This window comes from Panthera leo, chromosome A3, assembly GCF_018350215.1.
Source record: "Panthera leo isolate Ple1 chromosome A3, P.leo_Ple1_pat1.1, whole genome shotgun sequence".
NCBI lineage: Eukaryota > Metazoa > Chordata > Mammalia > Carnivora > Felidae > Panthera > Panthera leo.
The window spans coordinates 108,357,486-108,375,282 of record NC_056681.1 but is presented as its reverse complement, the minus strand read 5'-3'; the positions used below and the strand labels follow the sequence as shown (position 1 = coordinate 108,375,282).

The following is a 17,797-nucleotide window of genomic DNA, read 5'->3' as shown; positions in this document are numbered from 1 at the left end:
AAGCAATATCCTTACTGGTCTCCCTGCTTTGGCCCATCCCCTTGCAATCTCTTCTCAATAGAGCAGACCAATGGTTCTGTTCAAATGTAAATCTTACTGTGCCGGTCTTCAGCTCATAATCCTTTGATGACTTATTAAAATCCTCACTAACAAGTTAGGTCCTACATGACATTTTCTGCCCCTACCACCACTTGTCTCCGGCTGCTCTCCCCTTATTCACTCACTCCAGCCACATGGTCCTCCTTGTTGTCCTGGAGGCATGTACCTCAGGTCTTTTGCACATGTTATTGATCTGCCTCCAATGGGCTTCTCCCAGACATTCACAGGTAGTTCCCTCATTTCCTTCAAGTTTTTACTCAAAGATACCTTTGTAGCCAGGCCTTCCCTAGTCACTCTATTTAAAAATTCAAATGCTCCCCTCCCCTGCATTTCATATCACCTTTTCTCTTCTTGGCACTTAACATATTTTACTTATTTATCATTCTTATCGTTGAGCTCACCCATCAGAATAGAAGCTCTATGAGGACAGGGATTTGGGTCTATTTTGTTTACTAATAAAACAATCTAGAACAATGTCTGGAACAATAGTAGCTGCTCAAAAAACCTGTTGACTTACTAAATGAACACATCAGTTGTATAAGAAAAAAAGGTCAGAAAGCAAAAGTACCTATTTCTAACAAAGTAAACATAAATGTCAATGTATAAAAAGGACATATCACTAGTCTCATCACCACAGTTATCTCTGGGGAAGAGACTGGTAATGCTTTGGAAGTGTTAAGGGAGACTTTCATTTTATCTGTATTGCTTGGATGGATAGATAGGTAGATAGATAGATAGATAGATAGATAGACAGATAGATGGATAGATAGATAGATAGATAGATAGTAGGCTCCATGCCCAATGTGGGTCTCAAACTCACGACCCCAAGACCAAGAGTTGCATGTTCCATTGACTGAACCAGCCAGGTGCCTCCTGTATAGCTTTAATTTTTAATGAGAGCATATTCTTGTACTATTTCGTTCTCTTTAATTTCATGAGCTAATTAACTTACATGTATGACTTTTGTTTCTTTTTTAGGGAAAAGGACATAATATAACAATTAAGAAATGCTTAAATAATTTATAATACACGCATACTTAAAAACTCCTTCTGCAATTATTAATAACTTCAAAGATAGTTCATGCTATCACGTTAACTATTATATGAGAAGCAGCACACACAACTCCAATAGTGTTTGTGGAGACATATATCTCTCTCTACCACATCTCTCTCCTAACTCCTAATATACTCCCAGAAGAAAACAGACCAAAATCGTAACAGGTAATTATTATACAGGGGACAACAAATATTTTTTGACATTTCTTTGATACTTTCCAAACATTGAGAAAAATCATGTTATCTCTATGGTCAGAAAATCTATTAAAAATTTTAAACAAACACAGCTATAACTTTTCTACATTTAACCTTTAATCTTATGTATATTTTTACTGATCTTGAGTCCTAGATTTTACTATTTTTTTGTTTTTCTTTTTCCATCTGAGCCGGCAAATATTCCCCTACTTTTTCTTGTAATTTGTACACTCCTTTCCCAAAGGCTGCTATTTGTAAATGACTGAATCTCCCTTCTCCAGAGTGTAATTTATCTTTCATCGGGTATTATTTTGAATTTTTAATTGTTGATATTCTACAAGTCATTAAGTTTTATATAAAAATCTTTCTCTTTTGAGATCACGATTGAGAAACCAGATCCAGTACTATGCTCTAGTTTCTCTGAGTTTGTGGAAATATAGATGTTATGAAAGCCAAAACCATTTTTTGTATTTAGAATTATACTGGATATAATTTCCCCTAAAATTTTAAATGTACCTTTAGAATATAACATTTAAATATTATTAGTCTGGTAGAATGTCTTATTTGATTTCTTCCTCCAAGTTGTTTAGTGATTCTGTGAAAATATTTTCTGCTTTCAAATGTTCACTTGAACATTTGCCTGCAAAAATGAAATGACTTACCATTTATTTTTCCCCCCACTGTTTTCTGGAGTCTCTACAAAAAAATTATTTGTCCCTCAAAGATTCCCAGTGTTTTATGTATAGTCATTTAAAATTTACTATTGCCATGTCCTAGGAATTATTTCTTTTTATTTTGATCTATTCTTTTTATATGTAAGTCCGCTTTTCCTTAGTTTCCAATTACTTGATATTTCTTATTTACTAGAGTATCAGTGTATTTATATCTTTGAACAAATAGTCTTCTGGTCCTATGTCTTCCCTGCTCAGTTCTTAAAAACTTTTTATTAGCAGTAGCAGGGAATCCTTTTCATGTTTTTTGGTTTGTTTCTTTTTTAAATTTTGCTATTAGCTATTTTCTGCTTCTCTGGCAATCTGCCAACTTTAGTTACTTAGATTTTCCTTCCATTCAAGGTACTTATAATAGTATAGTCCTTTTTGGGAAAGTCTAATAATTTTCATGGGATTCTTTTTTTTCCATACTACTTTTTTTTTTTTATTGCTCTAGAACATGATCCACATGACAAACTATGATTAATGCCACCTATTTACTAGGCCCTTCCTTTTAAAATACTCAGAATTTTGATTTTACATCCCAGCCCTTTAATGACTTCTAATTTCATAGAATAAAATCTAAATGCTTTATTGTCATGGTATATAAGCCCCTGAAGATCTGGTTTCTTCCTTTTCTACCTGCTACTTTTTCCCTCATTTACTACAACCAGCTGCACAGGCTTCCTCCAGTTTCTGGGCTCATGATACCCTTTCCCACTGCAGAATCTGAGAATGGTGGCTTTGCCCCCATTTGTCACACAGGATGCCTTCTCATACTTCTGTTTTTAATTTAAATATCATCTCTTGAGAGACAGCAGCTCTGACCATCTCAGGGATCTCTCCCCTGCAAACACAGCAACCTGTTTACTCCTTCATAGGACTTACTCCAATTCAGAATTGTTTACGTATTTATTTGTTCATTATTTGTTTTTCCTACTAGACAATGAGATAAAGGGGAGTCATATATGTTTGCTCACTATAGCAACCCCAGCAATTAACAGATCACTTGGCACTTAATACAGTCTCAATAAATGTATGAAAGAATGTCAGGACTGAATGACTGACCAAATGAACAAAGAAGGAAGGACATACTGACCAATCCATCAACTACAGCATGCCTTACACCTGCTACTCCTAAGTACAGTGCCCAGCTCAGCATGATGCCCAGGAGGTGTTAAGTATCTCCTGGGAGAAGATGTCCATCTGACAGGATGACTCTTCTAGTGATGAACATATGCCCTCCTAGCCTTTTTAGTATTACAGACCCTGGAGATCAGGAAAGCGTTCCTCTTCTCTAACTTGGGCCTCCTCTGTGGCCTTCCTCTCTAGCTCTGTGAAACTGAACTGGAAACAGAACAAAATTCTTTCAGCCATGTCTTCATTTTATGTGTGTGGCTATTTGTTAGGAAAATCTTTGTTTTACCTTTCTTCTGTCCTCTCATGAACTTCATCAACAATGATATGGGTGATTCCTTGTAGAGCTGTGTCTCCCTCCAGCCTTCTCAGCAGCACGCCTGTGGTGCAGTACAACAGTCTGGTGGCTGAGGACTTACACAGAAAAGGGCATAGAAGGCATTCATGGAATTTTTGAAAAAAGGAAACTCTTTCTTTCTTTTTTCTTTTCTAAATTTTAACGAGGCTCCACATCCAACTTGAGCCCACGTGGCTTGAACCCATGACCCTGAGCTTAAGAGTCATATGCTCTACTGACTGAGCCAGCCAGGCACCCCAGGGAACACTTTCAAAGCCAAAATGGCAAGGCCATTTTGAATGGATAGGGACAAAGAATATTGAAAACGTCAGCAGTTGCATTTAATCTGAAACCACACTAAATGCATAGTTTCTTTCTGGCAACAACAGTAAAAGCTTTTCTACTTTATATCAAAAATTTAAGTTTAAACCTCATAAAAAACATTAAAAAAGTATTATAAAACATAAAAACAACAGTGAATAATAAACCCAATTCTAAATTTGTCTGTTCCTTATTTGGTTAAATGGATTAAGTCTCAGGATTAAGAGTAAAATAGCAGTTACTAGATCACTTCTGCCAATAAAGAATAAAAGGTCTTTAAAAAAAAATGTTTCTTTTATTTTAAAAGAGAGAGGGAGAGTGGGCTTGCATGTGCAGGCAAGCAGGGAAGGAGCAGAGAGAGAGAGGGAGAGAGAGAATCCCAAGCAGGCTCCGTGCAATCAGCACAGAGCCTGATGATGTAGGTCTCAATCCCATGAACCATGAGATCACGACCTGAGCCAAAATCAAGAGTGGGACGCTTAAATGACTGAGTCACCCAGGTGCCTCAGAATAAAAGGTAGAGGAAATTAAGTACACCCAAATAAGAGTTTATACCAAAATATTTCTGAAAGGTCTTTAGCCCTACCTAAGTCTATATCCCAAATTGCCCATGTGTCTCCGGACCCCAAAAATTCTTTATACTTGAAAACTAAATTTCTGTTATCAGGAAACAAGCAGAGCATACGAACCTTGACACTTTCCAGCCGGATCTGGTACCCCACAGTCAGACCCACTCTTTCTGTCCTTTCTTTAGCAACACGTTCAGCAACAGATATTGCCGAGATTCGTCTGGGTTGCGTACAGATGATATTGGCCACCTTCTCAGGTGGTCCATTCAGAGAATCATCCAGAATAAACTGAGGAATCTGTGTGGTTTTTCCACATCTGTATGTCAAAACAAAGAAGTCCTAATATGAGAGTTTTCAAGTGCTAGTTACCAAAAAAACAAAAACCAAACTTAAAAAAAAAAAAAAACCCTAAAACAATCATGTGCAGTGAGGAAAGTGAGAAACCTGATTATGATAAAATGTGTTCCACTTCATTTATCTTCTAAACTGACCTACTGACTTGTTACCTACAGCTCATAACTGCTAGGAATTTGCACTCAGATTAACAGGGCAATCAAATAATCATTTAGTATCATTTGTAAAATTGAGACAATTGAACAGACATTAGATTAAGTTCTGTAAACACCACTACAAATGACCTCTATGTTTGAATCCTAAAGAAATGGGAGTATTATGTTATGATTTTTATGTATTATCTTACTGATTTGGCTACAAGTAGACTGAGGTTAAAAAGATATGAAACTGAGGGGCGCCTGGGTGACTCAGCCAGTTGAGCGTCCAACTTCGGCTCAGGTCATGATCTCAGTTAGTGAGTTCGAGCCCCACGTGGGGCTCCGTGCTGACAGCTCAGAGCCTGGAACCCACTTCAGATTCTGTGTCTCCCTCTCTCTCTGCCCCCCTCCCCTCTTGTGCTGTCCTCCTCTCTCTCTCAAAAATAAACATTAAAAATTTTTTCTTAAAAATATAAGAAACTGGAAGATCTCTTTAAATGTTTATTTATTTATTTTGAGAGAAAGAGAGGGCCAGCAGGGGAGAGGGGCATAGGGAGAGGGAGAGAGAATCCCAAGCAGGCTCCACACTGAACCGACATGGGGCTCAATCCCATGACCACAAGATCACAACCTGAGCTGCTATCAAGAGTCAGACTCTTAACTGACTGAGCCACCCAGACACCCCAAGAAACTGGAAAATCTCAAATTACTACTATATTGGTGAGTCTGGGCACGAATGTAATTATTAGGTTAAATACTTTTGAATAGAGAACTAAATTAAGGCTACAACCTATCGCTGCTAAATAAATTTGGATAACATGCGAAAAGGGTAAAGTAGGAAAAATAATATGCCCTAAGTTGTTATTAAAAGAACAAATAAAAGCTCTAAGGAAATCAGAATAAATTTAGCAGATGGAAGTTTCTAAGTTAAATGTTCTAGAACTATCCTTTACATTTAAAAATGGGCCTGGTAAAAGTCTTCATTTAGACCTTTTACCTTAAAATTGTCTCAGGGAAGAGGTGTGCAATGTCTATAAATTACTTGATGGATTTCTGAGGTGTTTTTTTGTTTGTAATTTGGGTCTGTTGGCTAAAGATCTGTAAAATTAGGTTCTGTGAAATATTATTTAATATCTGACAAGTAAAGCACAAATAACAACAGTTACTAGTTTTTTACAAGTAGAACTGGTTATGGTAACCAGGGTGCATACCATATTCATGGATGAAAGCTGCATTACAAATAAATTGCATTCTTACCCAGTCATACCACTTATAACAAGCACTTGGTGATCGCTCAACAATTTAAGAATGGTTTCTTTTTCTTCCCAAGCAGGGAGCGATTGTCTTTCTTGCAGAATTGCCTGGAACTGTCTGGAAGCCTAATAATATAAAAGATAAGGCATCAGTTACGTTACTTTGAATCATCTTTCACAAAGATCTCAGGTTGGAATCTCATAGCTAGACCCACCCTTTCTGCTCTTTAACAATTTGTTCAGAGACAGAAATTGCAGATTTGTTAGGATTGGGGGCTGGTGACTTCAGCAGAAGGCTGCTTAGAGAATCAGCCAGAGAAAGCTGTGAAATCTTTGTGATTTTCCTACGTCTGAATAAACTGCAAGATCTTGTAAGAGAAATAAGCCATCTTGTTTAGCACTACCCAGCTCTTCCTAGCAGGATTCTCTGCACCAGCACTATCCAGTAGAACCTTCCATGTTAATGGGAATGTTCTATAATAGCATTGTCCAAAAGAACAACCTCTGACTACACGTGGCTAGTGAGTATTTGAAATGTGGTTAGTGCTACTGAGGAACTGAATTTTTAATTTTATTTAATTTTAATTAACTTAAATTTAAACACCTGCATGTGGCCAGGGGCTACCACACTGGATGGCATAGTTCTATCAGATTTTTACTAAAATCAGTAATAGTAAGAACACTCATGAAAGGTTCTTTTTGGCCACCCATCACATATATGTAACTCAGTCTGACGTCCAATGGCCAATAAACATTGTAGCATATGTTAAATCTAAAGATATATTTTTGAATAATATAAGAAATTTACATTAACACATCATTTTCTGCATATAATGTTATCATATAAATTTATCACCTCTAAACACAAACTGATCAAACTGAATATGTAATTTTTTGTTTTTACTATCTTACTACTTATGGTGTGAATTTCTATTCATTTTGATGTTCTATAGGCATTGCACTACGTATGCCGTACTGTTATGCTGTGTCAAAAATCAGAATCAGAACTTCACAATTAGAAATGCTGCTAGACAGCATCCAGTCCAATCCCCAAACTGGCTAAGCAACTTGTTTTTGTCCTACATCCAACCCTGCCCTAACAGTTCACTTACAGGTTCTTTGAAAACAATCTTCATGTGAATGGGATAAAAACATTATGGACTTTGGAAACAGAGATTTAACTTGAAGCCCTTGTGTGGCCACCTGCTAGCTATGTGACCTTGGGCAAGTTATTCATCCTAGGATTCTCTCAAATGGAGTCAGAGTCCCTCCTTCTCCTTTCTCCACTATTTTTTCTAATATAAATCATAGCACTAATTTTCATTTCACTTATCAGATTGCCTGTCATAGTACCAGAGCCACAAGATTCTGAGAATATTTGGTATATATGCGTGCATTTCACTTTCACTAGCCATTGGATTTTCCAAAACTATCTAGAACATGCACCCAAGTTTGCTGTGGCTTGCAGAAACTGACCACGCAGAGTTAAAGAGAAACAAAAGCATACTAGGGAGGGTAGCGAGGCTTTCTAACTCCTAACCAGTTCATCTGTACAGTAGGGAGGCAATGCTAGCCAATCTCTGGGAACACCCTACCTGTTTGATTCGGAACTGCTTGCAGAGTTTAGCATTTTCAGCATGTACTGATTTTGCCTGCCAGTCATATCTTCTGGAAATCTTTTTCTTAAGGTTCACATAGCTCTCATTCTCCACTATAACTGGTGCAGGACTTTCATCCTCCTCTGAATCCTCCTCAGGTTCTGATTCTTTTTCAACTTGCAGGGGATAAAAGGAAACATTTTCCATACGGAGCCCTTTCTTTAGCAAAGGGGGAGAGTCACTCTCTAACAAAGTAACAACAACAAAAAAATCGTAAGATGGAGAAAAAGCTAAAGCTTGAATAAAGCAGGTTCATTTGTTTCAAACAACTACTTCTACTGCTAAAGAACTTAAAATGCATCTTCAAATATACTTTAATTAGGAATAAGTGGCTATTGCTAAACCAAATTAAAAACGAAGAAGAAAAAAATCATGGCATGCTTTGTTAATTCTGTAGACTCTTTACATTCAAGGAATTAACTGACAGTTTCAACTATTTGCAAGTGTTCCTAAAATTCTATGACATGAAACCCAAATGTCTACCAAATGATAAATCAATACACAAAATATGGCATGTCCTTATAATGGAGCGTTATTCAGCAATAAAATGAAGTACGGATATATCCTACATGAACAAACCTTGAAAACATTATGCTGAGTGAAAGAAGCCAATCACAAAAGCCACATATTGTATGATTCCATTTCCAGGAAGTATACAGAATGGGCAAATGCACAGACACAGAATGTAGATTCATAGTTGTCAGGGGTTGAGGAAAGGGAGAAATGAGCACTCGCTGCTAGTAAGTATGGGGTTTCTTTTAGGGTTGACCAAAATGTTCTGGAATTAGACAGTTGTCATGGTTGGGGCGCCTGGGTGGCTCAGTCAGTTAAGTGTCTGACTTCAGCTCTGCCATTCCTGAGTTGGAGCCCCGCGTCAGGCTGTGCTGACAGCTCAGAGCCTGGAGCCTGCTTCAGATTCTGTGTCTTCCTCTCTCTCTGCCCCTTCCCCGCTCACGCTCTGTCTCTCTCTCACTCAAAAATAAAGATTAAAAAAAAAAAAAAAACAGTCGTCATGGTTGCACCACTCTGTGAATATACTAAAAAGCCACTGGATTGTACCCTTTAAAAGAGTGAATTTTATAGTATGTACATTATATCTCAATAAAGGTGTTACTTAAAAAAAAAAAAAGGCCCTGTCACACAATCTGTCATTTCTCCAGGAATATATTTGAATCCCACATACTAGAAACTGCTGTTTGGCAGCAAGTGGCTAGTGAGTGAACCTGGCCAACTGTATGCCATTCACACCTTAATGCAGTTTCATTGTTCTCTACTTACTGATGTTTACCTAAGAACTCTTGTGAAATCAGGAAAACTTGTTTCTCTCAAAGAAAGATGGCAACAAATAAGAATTCCTTGAAGAACTTTGAAAAAGGAGTTTAACTGTGCTGTACGAATCTGTATGGCAAATCCGCAAAGCGATCAAGCCAGAAGGTTCCACACACATTTTTTAAACTGAGGGTTTACGACTTCATAAAGATAGCCTTAACACTAATGGACTTTGGGGGTCTAGTATACTGTGGAAAGAGAAATATCTCTAAAAACTCAGTTGAAAGTAATTCCATGTAAAACATCAGAAGTAAACATGTGAAACCAAATGGATTAAATCAAACAGATTTTCCGGGAAGATGCTTTAAGGTTCTTCCAACCCCCAACTGTAGAATAAACTTCTGTATCACTACAAACTTTCAATGCAGACAGCCCAATCACAGTGACAAAACTGGGGCTTTCAATTAAAGTCAGGCCACAGTTCAGGGGATTCTCATTCCCTTTTGCCCTTGGACTGAAGAGACTGATTGGCCTAAGATCACCGGGAGATCCTAGAGAAGCCCTCAGAAGCTCGGTCTTCCTTAATCCATCCTGAATGCCCCCTCCACAAAACCCTCCACTCAATCAAAGCCTTCCATACCTTCAGGAGTCTGATTTGGAGCGAAAGAATTGTTTGGGATCACTGGTTTACGACAGACAGGATTATTTATTCTGGTCCCAGACGATACTGGTGGAAAATTCACAGGAGGGACACTGTATTTGTGATGGGTATTTGTTAGTAAATTGACTATTTCTGATTCTTCCTCTAAAAGGGTTATCAAAGAATATACAACAGGTTCGGAAGTTTCTGCAAATGTCAAGGCCTTGCCATAAAGGAACTCAGAGATATGTAAACGACAAGCCAGAGGTAGATTCTCATTGGTGGAATAAAATGCCACAAGGGGAGCTTGATAGGGGTATTTGTGGTCTTTAGAAAATCGAATTTCAAGTTCATATAAAAAAGAGGCATCTTCATGAGCATTAAGATGAGAATCATCTACAATTCTTTCTGCTCTTCCGACAATTTGATTTGGGGGCACTTCATGTTTGAATTTGCATCTTGATCCAAATTTACAATTTCCTTTGAGGTAAAATTTACAGATTTCAAGTGAAGTCTCCTGTGTATTTTTGGTGCTTTCCTTTTGCTTTGATTTGCAGAATTTACTCGTCAAATACTCCAATTCCAATCCAATGGTCCAGACTCGGTTCTGAATTCTTTCGATAAATTTTTCTCCACAGATTGACTTCAGAGCAAATGCCTCTTCCTGCCGCTGTTCCACACACTCATCCACGCTCACATGGGCAACCGCCTCAGAGAGCTTCATCCTCTCCCCGAATGTCTCTGAAAAACACTGTGTGAGCAGATGTTCCAGCGATGCCCCCACATCTCCATCACAGATCCGCAGGGCTGCCTGACAGCGTTCAGGGTTGAACCCATACCTACCAAGTGTGAAACATGACAAAAAATATTGAGTAATTTCAAATCACAGAAGTGAAGTTCATTTAAACATGCTCATGTGAAGTTATAACTGTATATAGGCAGGATTGGCATTTTGAGAAAGTATCCCTGGTAACATGGATCCCTCCCTAGTCACCCTGTCCTGAAAGAGAGGGTATTAGGCACATCAGCACCGCAGCAGCCCCTGCAACAGGAGAGCTTTCCAGGAGCGGGGAGTAGGGTTTGTAATGTGATTCCAGTTTCTTCAGTTCTCCCCCAGCCGCCATAAATGTTGAAAGCAATCACCTGGCAAGTTTCTGCACTGCAAATGTTGAGACTGTGAATTCTGGATTAGGAGGCTCCACTAGGCCTGAGCCAGCACATTCCAAAGGGTCACAGTCGGGAACAAGGGAAGCTTCTCGGCCAGCAGGCCAGTACTGTTCATCATCACAATCAGGCTCGTCATCTTCCTCTTCCCCAGAAATGCCTCTTCTGACAAAGGTAACATGTTCATATTATTAGATATTAAGTTCCACTTACTTCAAAGTAAAATTTAGCAAGAGTCTAAGAATTTAATTCAGGGAGCCAAAGGACACAGGATCCTAACCATTCTTCAGTCACTGATTTGAACTTTTACCGATCTAACTTCTATCTTGGCAATTAATATTTATCAGGCATTTATTAATGCCAGGTTCTATGCTAAGTGTTGTATGTGTTCTAGCTCTTTAAAAATCTCCCCACAACCCTCGATCAGATACTGCTGGGATGTCCATTTTTCAGATGATCAACTAAAAGTTAGAGAGGGTTAGTAATTGCCAAAGGTATACAGTAAAGAGCAACTAGAGATTTTAACCCAGGCAGTGTGACCCCAGAGCCTGTACTCTTAACTACAGAAGCCCTGGCCATCCTCTTTCTCCTCATTCATAAAAACCATCCCTGATTTTTTGCTTTGCCTAACCACCTTTCCTAAATCTAAGGCAGATAAGAGATACGTAGGTAAGACGGAGGCTGAACTGTTGACTAACCCACCCATCGGTTCTGGTGAATGGAATGCACTGACTTCTTTGACTGAAATCACAGAGCAAAAACAGCCAAAATATTAAAAGTTGTTTCTCTGAGGCAGATGGTTATGAGAAAGTGTAATCCTAAGACTTCATCTGATCAACTCAATATTTGCTCCTCGAACAACACGTCTACTTGTTCACTGCAGGGTTTTATTTGGAAGTCTGTCAATAAAGCAATTACTGAATCCATACCAGCATTGTCCTCAGAAGAAAAGACGCAAAGGCAATCTGTACTGCTCCCAGATATTGCAAAACAAACGCGCTCTAAAACTGCTGCTGAATAATTATTCATGTTTTGCTTTTGGCTCACTTTCAACTAATCACATTGTCACAATAGGATCAGTACTGAAAAGCATTCCAAAGACACACTGGACGGACGGACGTTCCCACTGCCCCCACTGCCCCCACTGCCCCCACTGCCCCCACTGCCAATATATCTTCCTTAACATAATAATTGACTCAAATAAAATAACTCACTCAGATCCAGCATCCGCATCTTGTTCTTGCAGGTCTCGGAGAAGAGCTTTCACTTTCTCTTGATTCTCAGAAGTCATATGCAGAGTCTGAAGGGGCATTTTGGCTTCGGGCTTCCATTTGGGGCGTGCCTCTCCTTTTCTACTGTTGCTAGGTCTGCAAAGGACACATTTACCTGTGACCAGAACTCTTACGCTCTCCTCACAGTCCTCAAACAGATACAACATGGACTGGACTGTCAAGTGTTTTACAAAAGATGACAATGACTGTGAAGAATTTCCCCTTTTCTACAGTATTTACCACACTTCATTATCTTGCAACTGCTGGGGAAAAAAAACAACCTGGTTAGATTCCTAATCACTAAATCTGGTTTCACTAACTCAAGAATCCTCTGGAAAAAGTAATGCTATGATGACTCCTGCTGCAGTTGAGAGTAGAGACTTTCTTTTTTTTTTTTTAAATTTTTTTTTTAACGTTTATTTATTTTTTGAGACAGAGAGAGACAAAGCATGAACGGGGGAGGGTCAGAGAGAGGGAGATACAGAATCTGAAACAGGCTCCAGGCTCTAAGCTGTCAGCACAGAGCCCGACGCGGGGCTCGAACTCACGGACCGCAAGATCATGACCTGAGCCGAAGTCGGCCGCTTAACCGACTGAGCCACCCAGGCGCCCCGAGAGTAGAGACTTTCAAAAGAAATGTTACACGCAAAGCATTTATTTCATTCTGTTTTAGGTGCCCAATCTGAAAACAATGGGAATATTAAGCCTTACTTTTGAAATATTTACTGACCTTATCGTTATTTCCTGATTACAAAAAAAAAAAAAAAATAAATACATGTTCACTGGAAAAAAGCAGAAAACAGAAGCCATCGTAATTCATATCAATTCTTTTTTTTTTTTTAATTTTTTTTTTTTTAAACATTTATTTTTGAGACAGAGAGAGACAGAGCATGAACAGGGGAGGGTCAGAGAGAGGGAGACACAGAATCTGAAACAGGCTCCAGGCTCTTGAGCTGTCAGCACAGAGCCCGATGCGGGGCTCGAACTCACAGACCGTGAGATCAAGACCTGAGCCGAAGTCGGACGCTTAACCGACTGAGCCACCCAGGCGCCCCAATATCAATTCTTTTTATATACACTTTTAAATGAAAGTATACAGCACATATAATCTTTTATAATTTATTTTATTTCCTCATCAAAATAAAACTGGAATTTTCGTAAGATTAAATATTCTTCTACAACATATTTTAATTTTTTTCTTTTTATTTATTTATTTTTTTTTATTTTTATTTTTTTTTTTTATTTTATTTATTTTTTTTTTTTATTTATTTTTGGGACAGAGAGAGACAGACAGAGCATGAACGGGGGAGGGGCAGAGAGAGGGAGACACAGAATCGGAAACAGGCTCCAGGCTCTGAGCCATCAGCCCAGAGCCCGACGCGGGGCTCAAACTCACGGACCGCGAGATCGTGACCTGGCTGAAGTCGGACGCTTAACCGACTGCGCCACCCAGGCGCCCCAATTTTTTTCTTTTTAATATTATCTGTTATTTTAGAGAGAGAGTGCATGTGAATGAGGGAGAGGGGCAGAGGGGGAGAGAGAAAGAGAGAGAGAGAGAGAGAGGGAGAATCTTAAGCAGGTTCCATGCTCAGCACGGAGCCCAACACAGGGCTCAGTCTCACGACCCTGGGATCATGACCTGAGCTGAAGTCAAGAGTTGGAAGCTCAACCAACTGAGCCATCCAGGCGCCCCACCTATATTCCTTTTTTAACTAATATTTAGTTGGGAGTTGTTCCCAGAAAAGGGAGAGAAAGAGAGAGTACCTAATCTCTAAAAATTCCAGTAGACAGCTTGCAGCGCTGTTTAAGAGACAATGAGAATTCTATACCTATACTGCATAACATGCAGTAGTAAAATCTTTACTTTCATTAAATATTCACTAGAATGATCAGAATTTATTTGTTATTTAAAAGTTGAATATGAAAGAAGCCTGGATATGACTCTGTCACTGGTCACCTGAAGCACCAGTGAAGATTTGGCTGATATGTCTGGAAAATAGATAACTCATCAACTAAAAAGACAGAGTACAGTCACGTCGAATTTTGGCATTTTCAAACTACAATGTGTAAGGAATACTTAAAATCATTTTCATCACTTTCGCTATTTCCGATATTTGCTTTCCTGGTAACATTAGTTTCAATGACAGTATTACATTCAATTCACAGTGTCATGTAAGTTGAAGTTAACTTCAGATTTCAACCTTCGAAGAAAAAAAAAAAAAAGCTATTACTTGGCATCATGCCTTTAGAAAAGGTTACAAAGTGGGGGCCTTCAAGGGTTTAAAGTAAGAGGAGGGCCACCTGGGAGGCTCAGTCGGTTAAGCGTCAGACTCTTGGTTTCAGCTCAGGTCATGACCTCACAGTTCATGAGTTCGAGCCCTTCGTGGGGCTGACAGTGTGGAGACTGCTTGGGATTCTCTCTCTCCTCTCTCTCTGCCCCTCCTGTGAGCGCTCGCGCTCTCTCTCTCTCTCTCTCTCTCTCAAAGTAAATAAACTTAAAACAACTTTTTAATTAAAAAAAAAAAACAAGAGTATAAGTCCCACAGATTAGAAATCGATACCGTTTCTATCTCTGAACATGAGAAAGGCATAATGACCTGAACGTGCGCCTCGATTCACTGAAGATACAAAAGTCGTCACCGTCATCCCAAATTCTACTCGAGGCCTTTCTGTTGCCAGCACTGCCACCACCACTGCTGCCACCCCCATGAGATTTACTAGTGTGACTCCTGCCTCCTCTTCCTCCTCTAGAAGACCCTTTTCCACCTCCTTTGCCTGGCTTGCCTTTTCTTCTTACTGAGGAACTCATTTTCACCTGCAAGAGAAAAAAGTAATACAGACACCATAAAATCAGACAAATATAATAACCCTTTGTCGAAGTTATGGATATAGCCCATTATAGACAGATAAGGAACTGCATATTTTTACAAGGGTCAGTCTAGGGGAAAATAGGTAAATTCTTTTACAAAAGTTTTACAAGCACATCCCTCTGAGGATTAATATTTTTTAGTGACTTTCTCTGACACAGGTTGCTTAACCAAGGATGTGCATCAAAAATACATGGAGAAGTTTCCAAACACGTGTCCTTAAGCCTCAATCCTACATTCTGATTTGGTTAGATTTGGTATAGGGTTTTAAAAACTCTAGTCGAGAGGGGCACCTGGGTGGCTCAGTTGGTTAAGGATCCAACTCTCGATTTTGGCTCAGGTCATGATCTCACAGGTTCGTGAGACTGAGCCCCATGTTGGGAGGAGCCTGCTTGGGATTCTCTCTCTGTCCCTCCCCCCATGAGCACATGTGTGCTGTCTCTCTCTTTCTCAAAATAAACAAACATTTAAAAAAATACTTTAAGAAACACTGTAGTTGAGAAGCGATGTTTTTCATGTATTTAATACGTGATTTGATAAAATTTTACTTTACGTATACACTTTCAGAGACACAGACCTGGCTCAGAGATTTTGCCTGGGTAGAGTAAAAGTATAGGGCCTTTGTATGCCATTGAAGTTGTTAATCAGTTTAAAATAGAATGTTATAACTATAAGATGTTTTATGTAAGCCTCATGGAAACTACAAAGCAAAAATCTACAGTAGGTACACAAAAGAGAAAGGAAATCAACATACTGCTACAGAAAAAGCATCAAATGACAAAGACAGCAAGAGAGGAAGAAAGAAACAAAGGATCTATAAACCAGGAAACAATGAATAAAATGTCAATTATTAAGCCCTTAACCTCTCAATAATTACTTTAAATGTAAATAGATTAACTTCTCTAAGCAAAAGACACAGAGTGGCTGAACAGATGAAAAAAACAAGACCCAGCTATATGCTGCCTAAACGGAATTGATTCAGCTTTAAGGACACACACAGGCTGAAAGTGAAGGAATGGTAAAAGCTATTCTGTGCAAATGGAAACCAAAAGAGAGCAGGGGCAGCTATACTTTTATTGGGCAAAATAGACTTTAAGGCAAAAACTGTATCTCGAGACAAAGACGGTCATTATATAATGATAAAGGGATTAATTCATCAAGAGGATCTAGCAGTTGTAAGTATTTATGCACTTAACATCAGAGCACCTACCTATATAAAGCAAAATGGAAAAATGAAAGTAAATGAAAAAAAAAAGCAAAAAGAAAGTAAAAATGAAAATATGATACATTAAAATTATAAAATATAGCCAAAATTAGATTCAAGATATTTTTTTTTGGATTACATATTCCTATAATAAGAGAAAATTGTTTTCACTCAAGAAGTAATAGGCTGCATTACAAAGAATAAAATACCTAGGAATAAACTTAACCAAGGAGGTGAAAGAACCGTGTGCTGAAAAGTATAAGACATTGATGAAAGAAACTGAAGAAGATACATATAAATGGAAAGACAGTCCCTGCTCATAGATCAGAAGTGATACTATTAGAATGTCCACAATGCCCAAAGTAATCTCCAGATTCAATTCAATCTCTATCAAAATTTCAATTGCATTTTTCACAGAAATAGAGCAAACAATCCTAAAATTTGCATGAAGTCACAAAAGACCCTGAATAGCCAAAGCAATCTCGAGAAAGAAGAACAAAGCTGGAGGCATCACACTCTGATTTCAAACTATATTAAAAAGTTATGGTAGGGGCGCCTGGGTGGCTCAGTCGGTTGGGCGTCCGACTTCGGCTCAGGTCATGGTCTCACAGTCTGTGAGTTCGAGCCCCGCGTCGGGCTCTGGGCTGACGGCTCAGAGCCTGGAGCCTGTTTCAGATTCTGTGTCTCCCTCTCTCTCTGACCCTCCCCCGTTCATGCTCTGTCTCTCTCTGTCTCAAAACTAAATAAACGTAAAAAAAACAAAAAAAAAACAAAAAAAAACAATCTTGAAATAGATTGTCCATTATTTAAAAAAAAAAAAAAAAAAAGTTATGGTAAGCAGTATGGTATTGGTATAAAAACAGACACAGAGATGAATGGAACAGAATAGAGACCCCAGAAACAAACCCATACATACACAGTCAATTAACTCACAACAAAGGAGCCAAGAGTATAATTAAAAAAAATTTTTTTTAATGTTTATTTATTTTTGAGAGAGAGAGAGAGAGAGAGAGAGAGACAGAGCACAAGCTGAGGGAGGGACAGAGAGAGAGGGAGATATAGAATTCGAAGCAGGCTCCAGGCTCTGAGCTGTCAGCACAGAGCCCAACGTGGGGCTCGAACTCACGAACTGTGAGATCATGACCTGAGCTGAAGTTGGATGCTCAACCGACTGAGTCACCCAGGTGCCCCAAGAATATACAAGGAAAGAAGTTTCTTTAATAAATGGTGTTGGGAAAACTGGACAGCCATGTATGAAAGAATGAAATTCAACTACTATCTTATACTACACACAAAAATGAACTCAAAATGGATTATAGACTTGAATGTAAGACTTGCAGCCATATAACTCCTAGAAGAAAACATAGGCAGTAAGCTCCTTAGCATCAGTGTTGGTGACGCTTTTTGACTCTGACTCCAAAATCAAAGGCAGTAAAAGCAAAAATAAACAAGCGGGATTACATTAAACTAAAAAGGTTTTGCAAAGCAAAGGAAAACATCAATAAAATGAAAAGGCAAGCTACTGAATGTGAGAAAATATTTGCAAATCATATATC

General features: G+C 38.7%; 1 protein-coding gene across 4 annotated transcripts in view; it reads right to left on the bottom strand.

The window, feature by feature from the left end:
• The window catches only part of DHX57 (DExH-box helicase 57), a 55,254-nt gene that overhangs the window by 31,130 nt on the left and 6,327 nt on the right, over window positions 1–17,797 (bottom strand). For 3 of the 4 annotated variants that reach the window (XM_042933191.1, XM_042933192.1, XM_042933193.1), the window contains exons 2-9: window positions 14,768–14,985; window positions 12,114–12,266; window positions 10,879–11,064; window positions 9,736–10,574; window positions 7,764–8,011; window positions 6,173–6,294; window positions 4,545–4,740; window positions 3,487–3,611 (exon numbers count right to left, since the gene is read on the bottom strand). In XM_042933191.1, the coding sequence (XP_042789125.1) occupies window positions 3,487–3,611; window positions 4,545–4,740; window positions 6,173–6,294; window positions 7,764–8,011; window positions 9,736–10,574; window positions 10,879–11,064; window positions 12,114–12,266; window positions 14,768–14,979 (2,081 nt within the window). In that variant the 5' untranslated portion in view covers window positions 14,980–14,985. The remainder of the gene's footprint in view (window positions 1–3,486; window positions 3,612–4,544; window positions 4,741–6,172; window positions 6,295–7,763; window positions 8,012–9,735; window positions 10,575–10,878; window positions 11,065–12,113; window positions 12,267–14,767; window positions 14,986–17,797) is intronic. The other variant, XM_042933194.1, reaches the window with a different exon arrangement.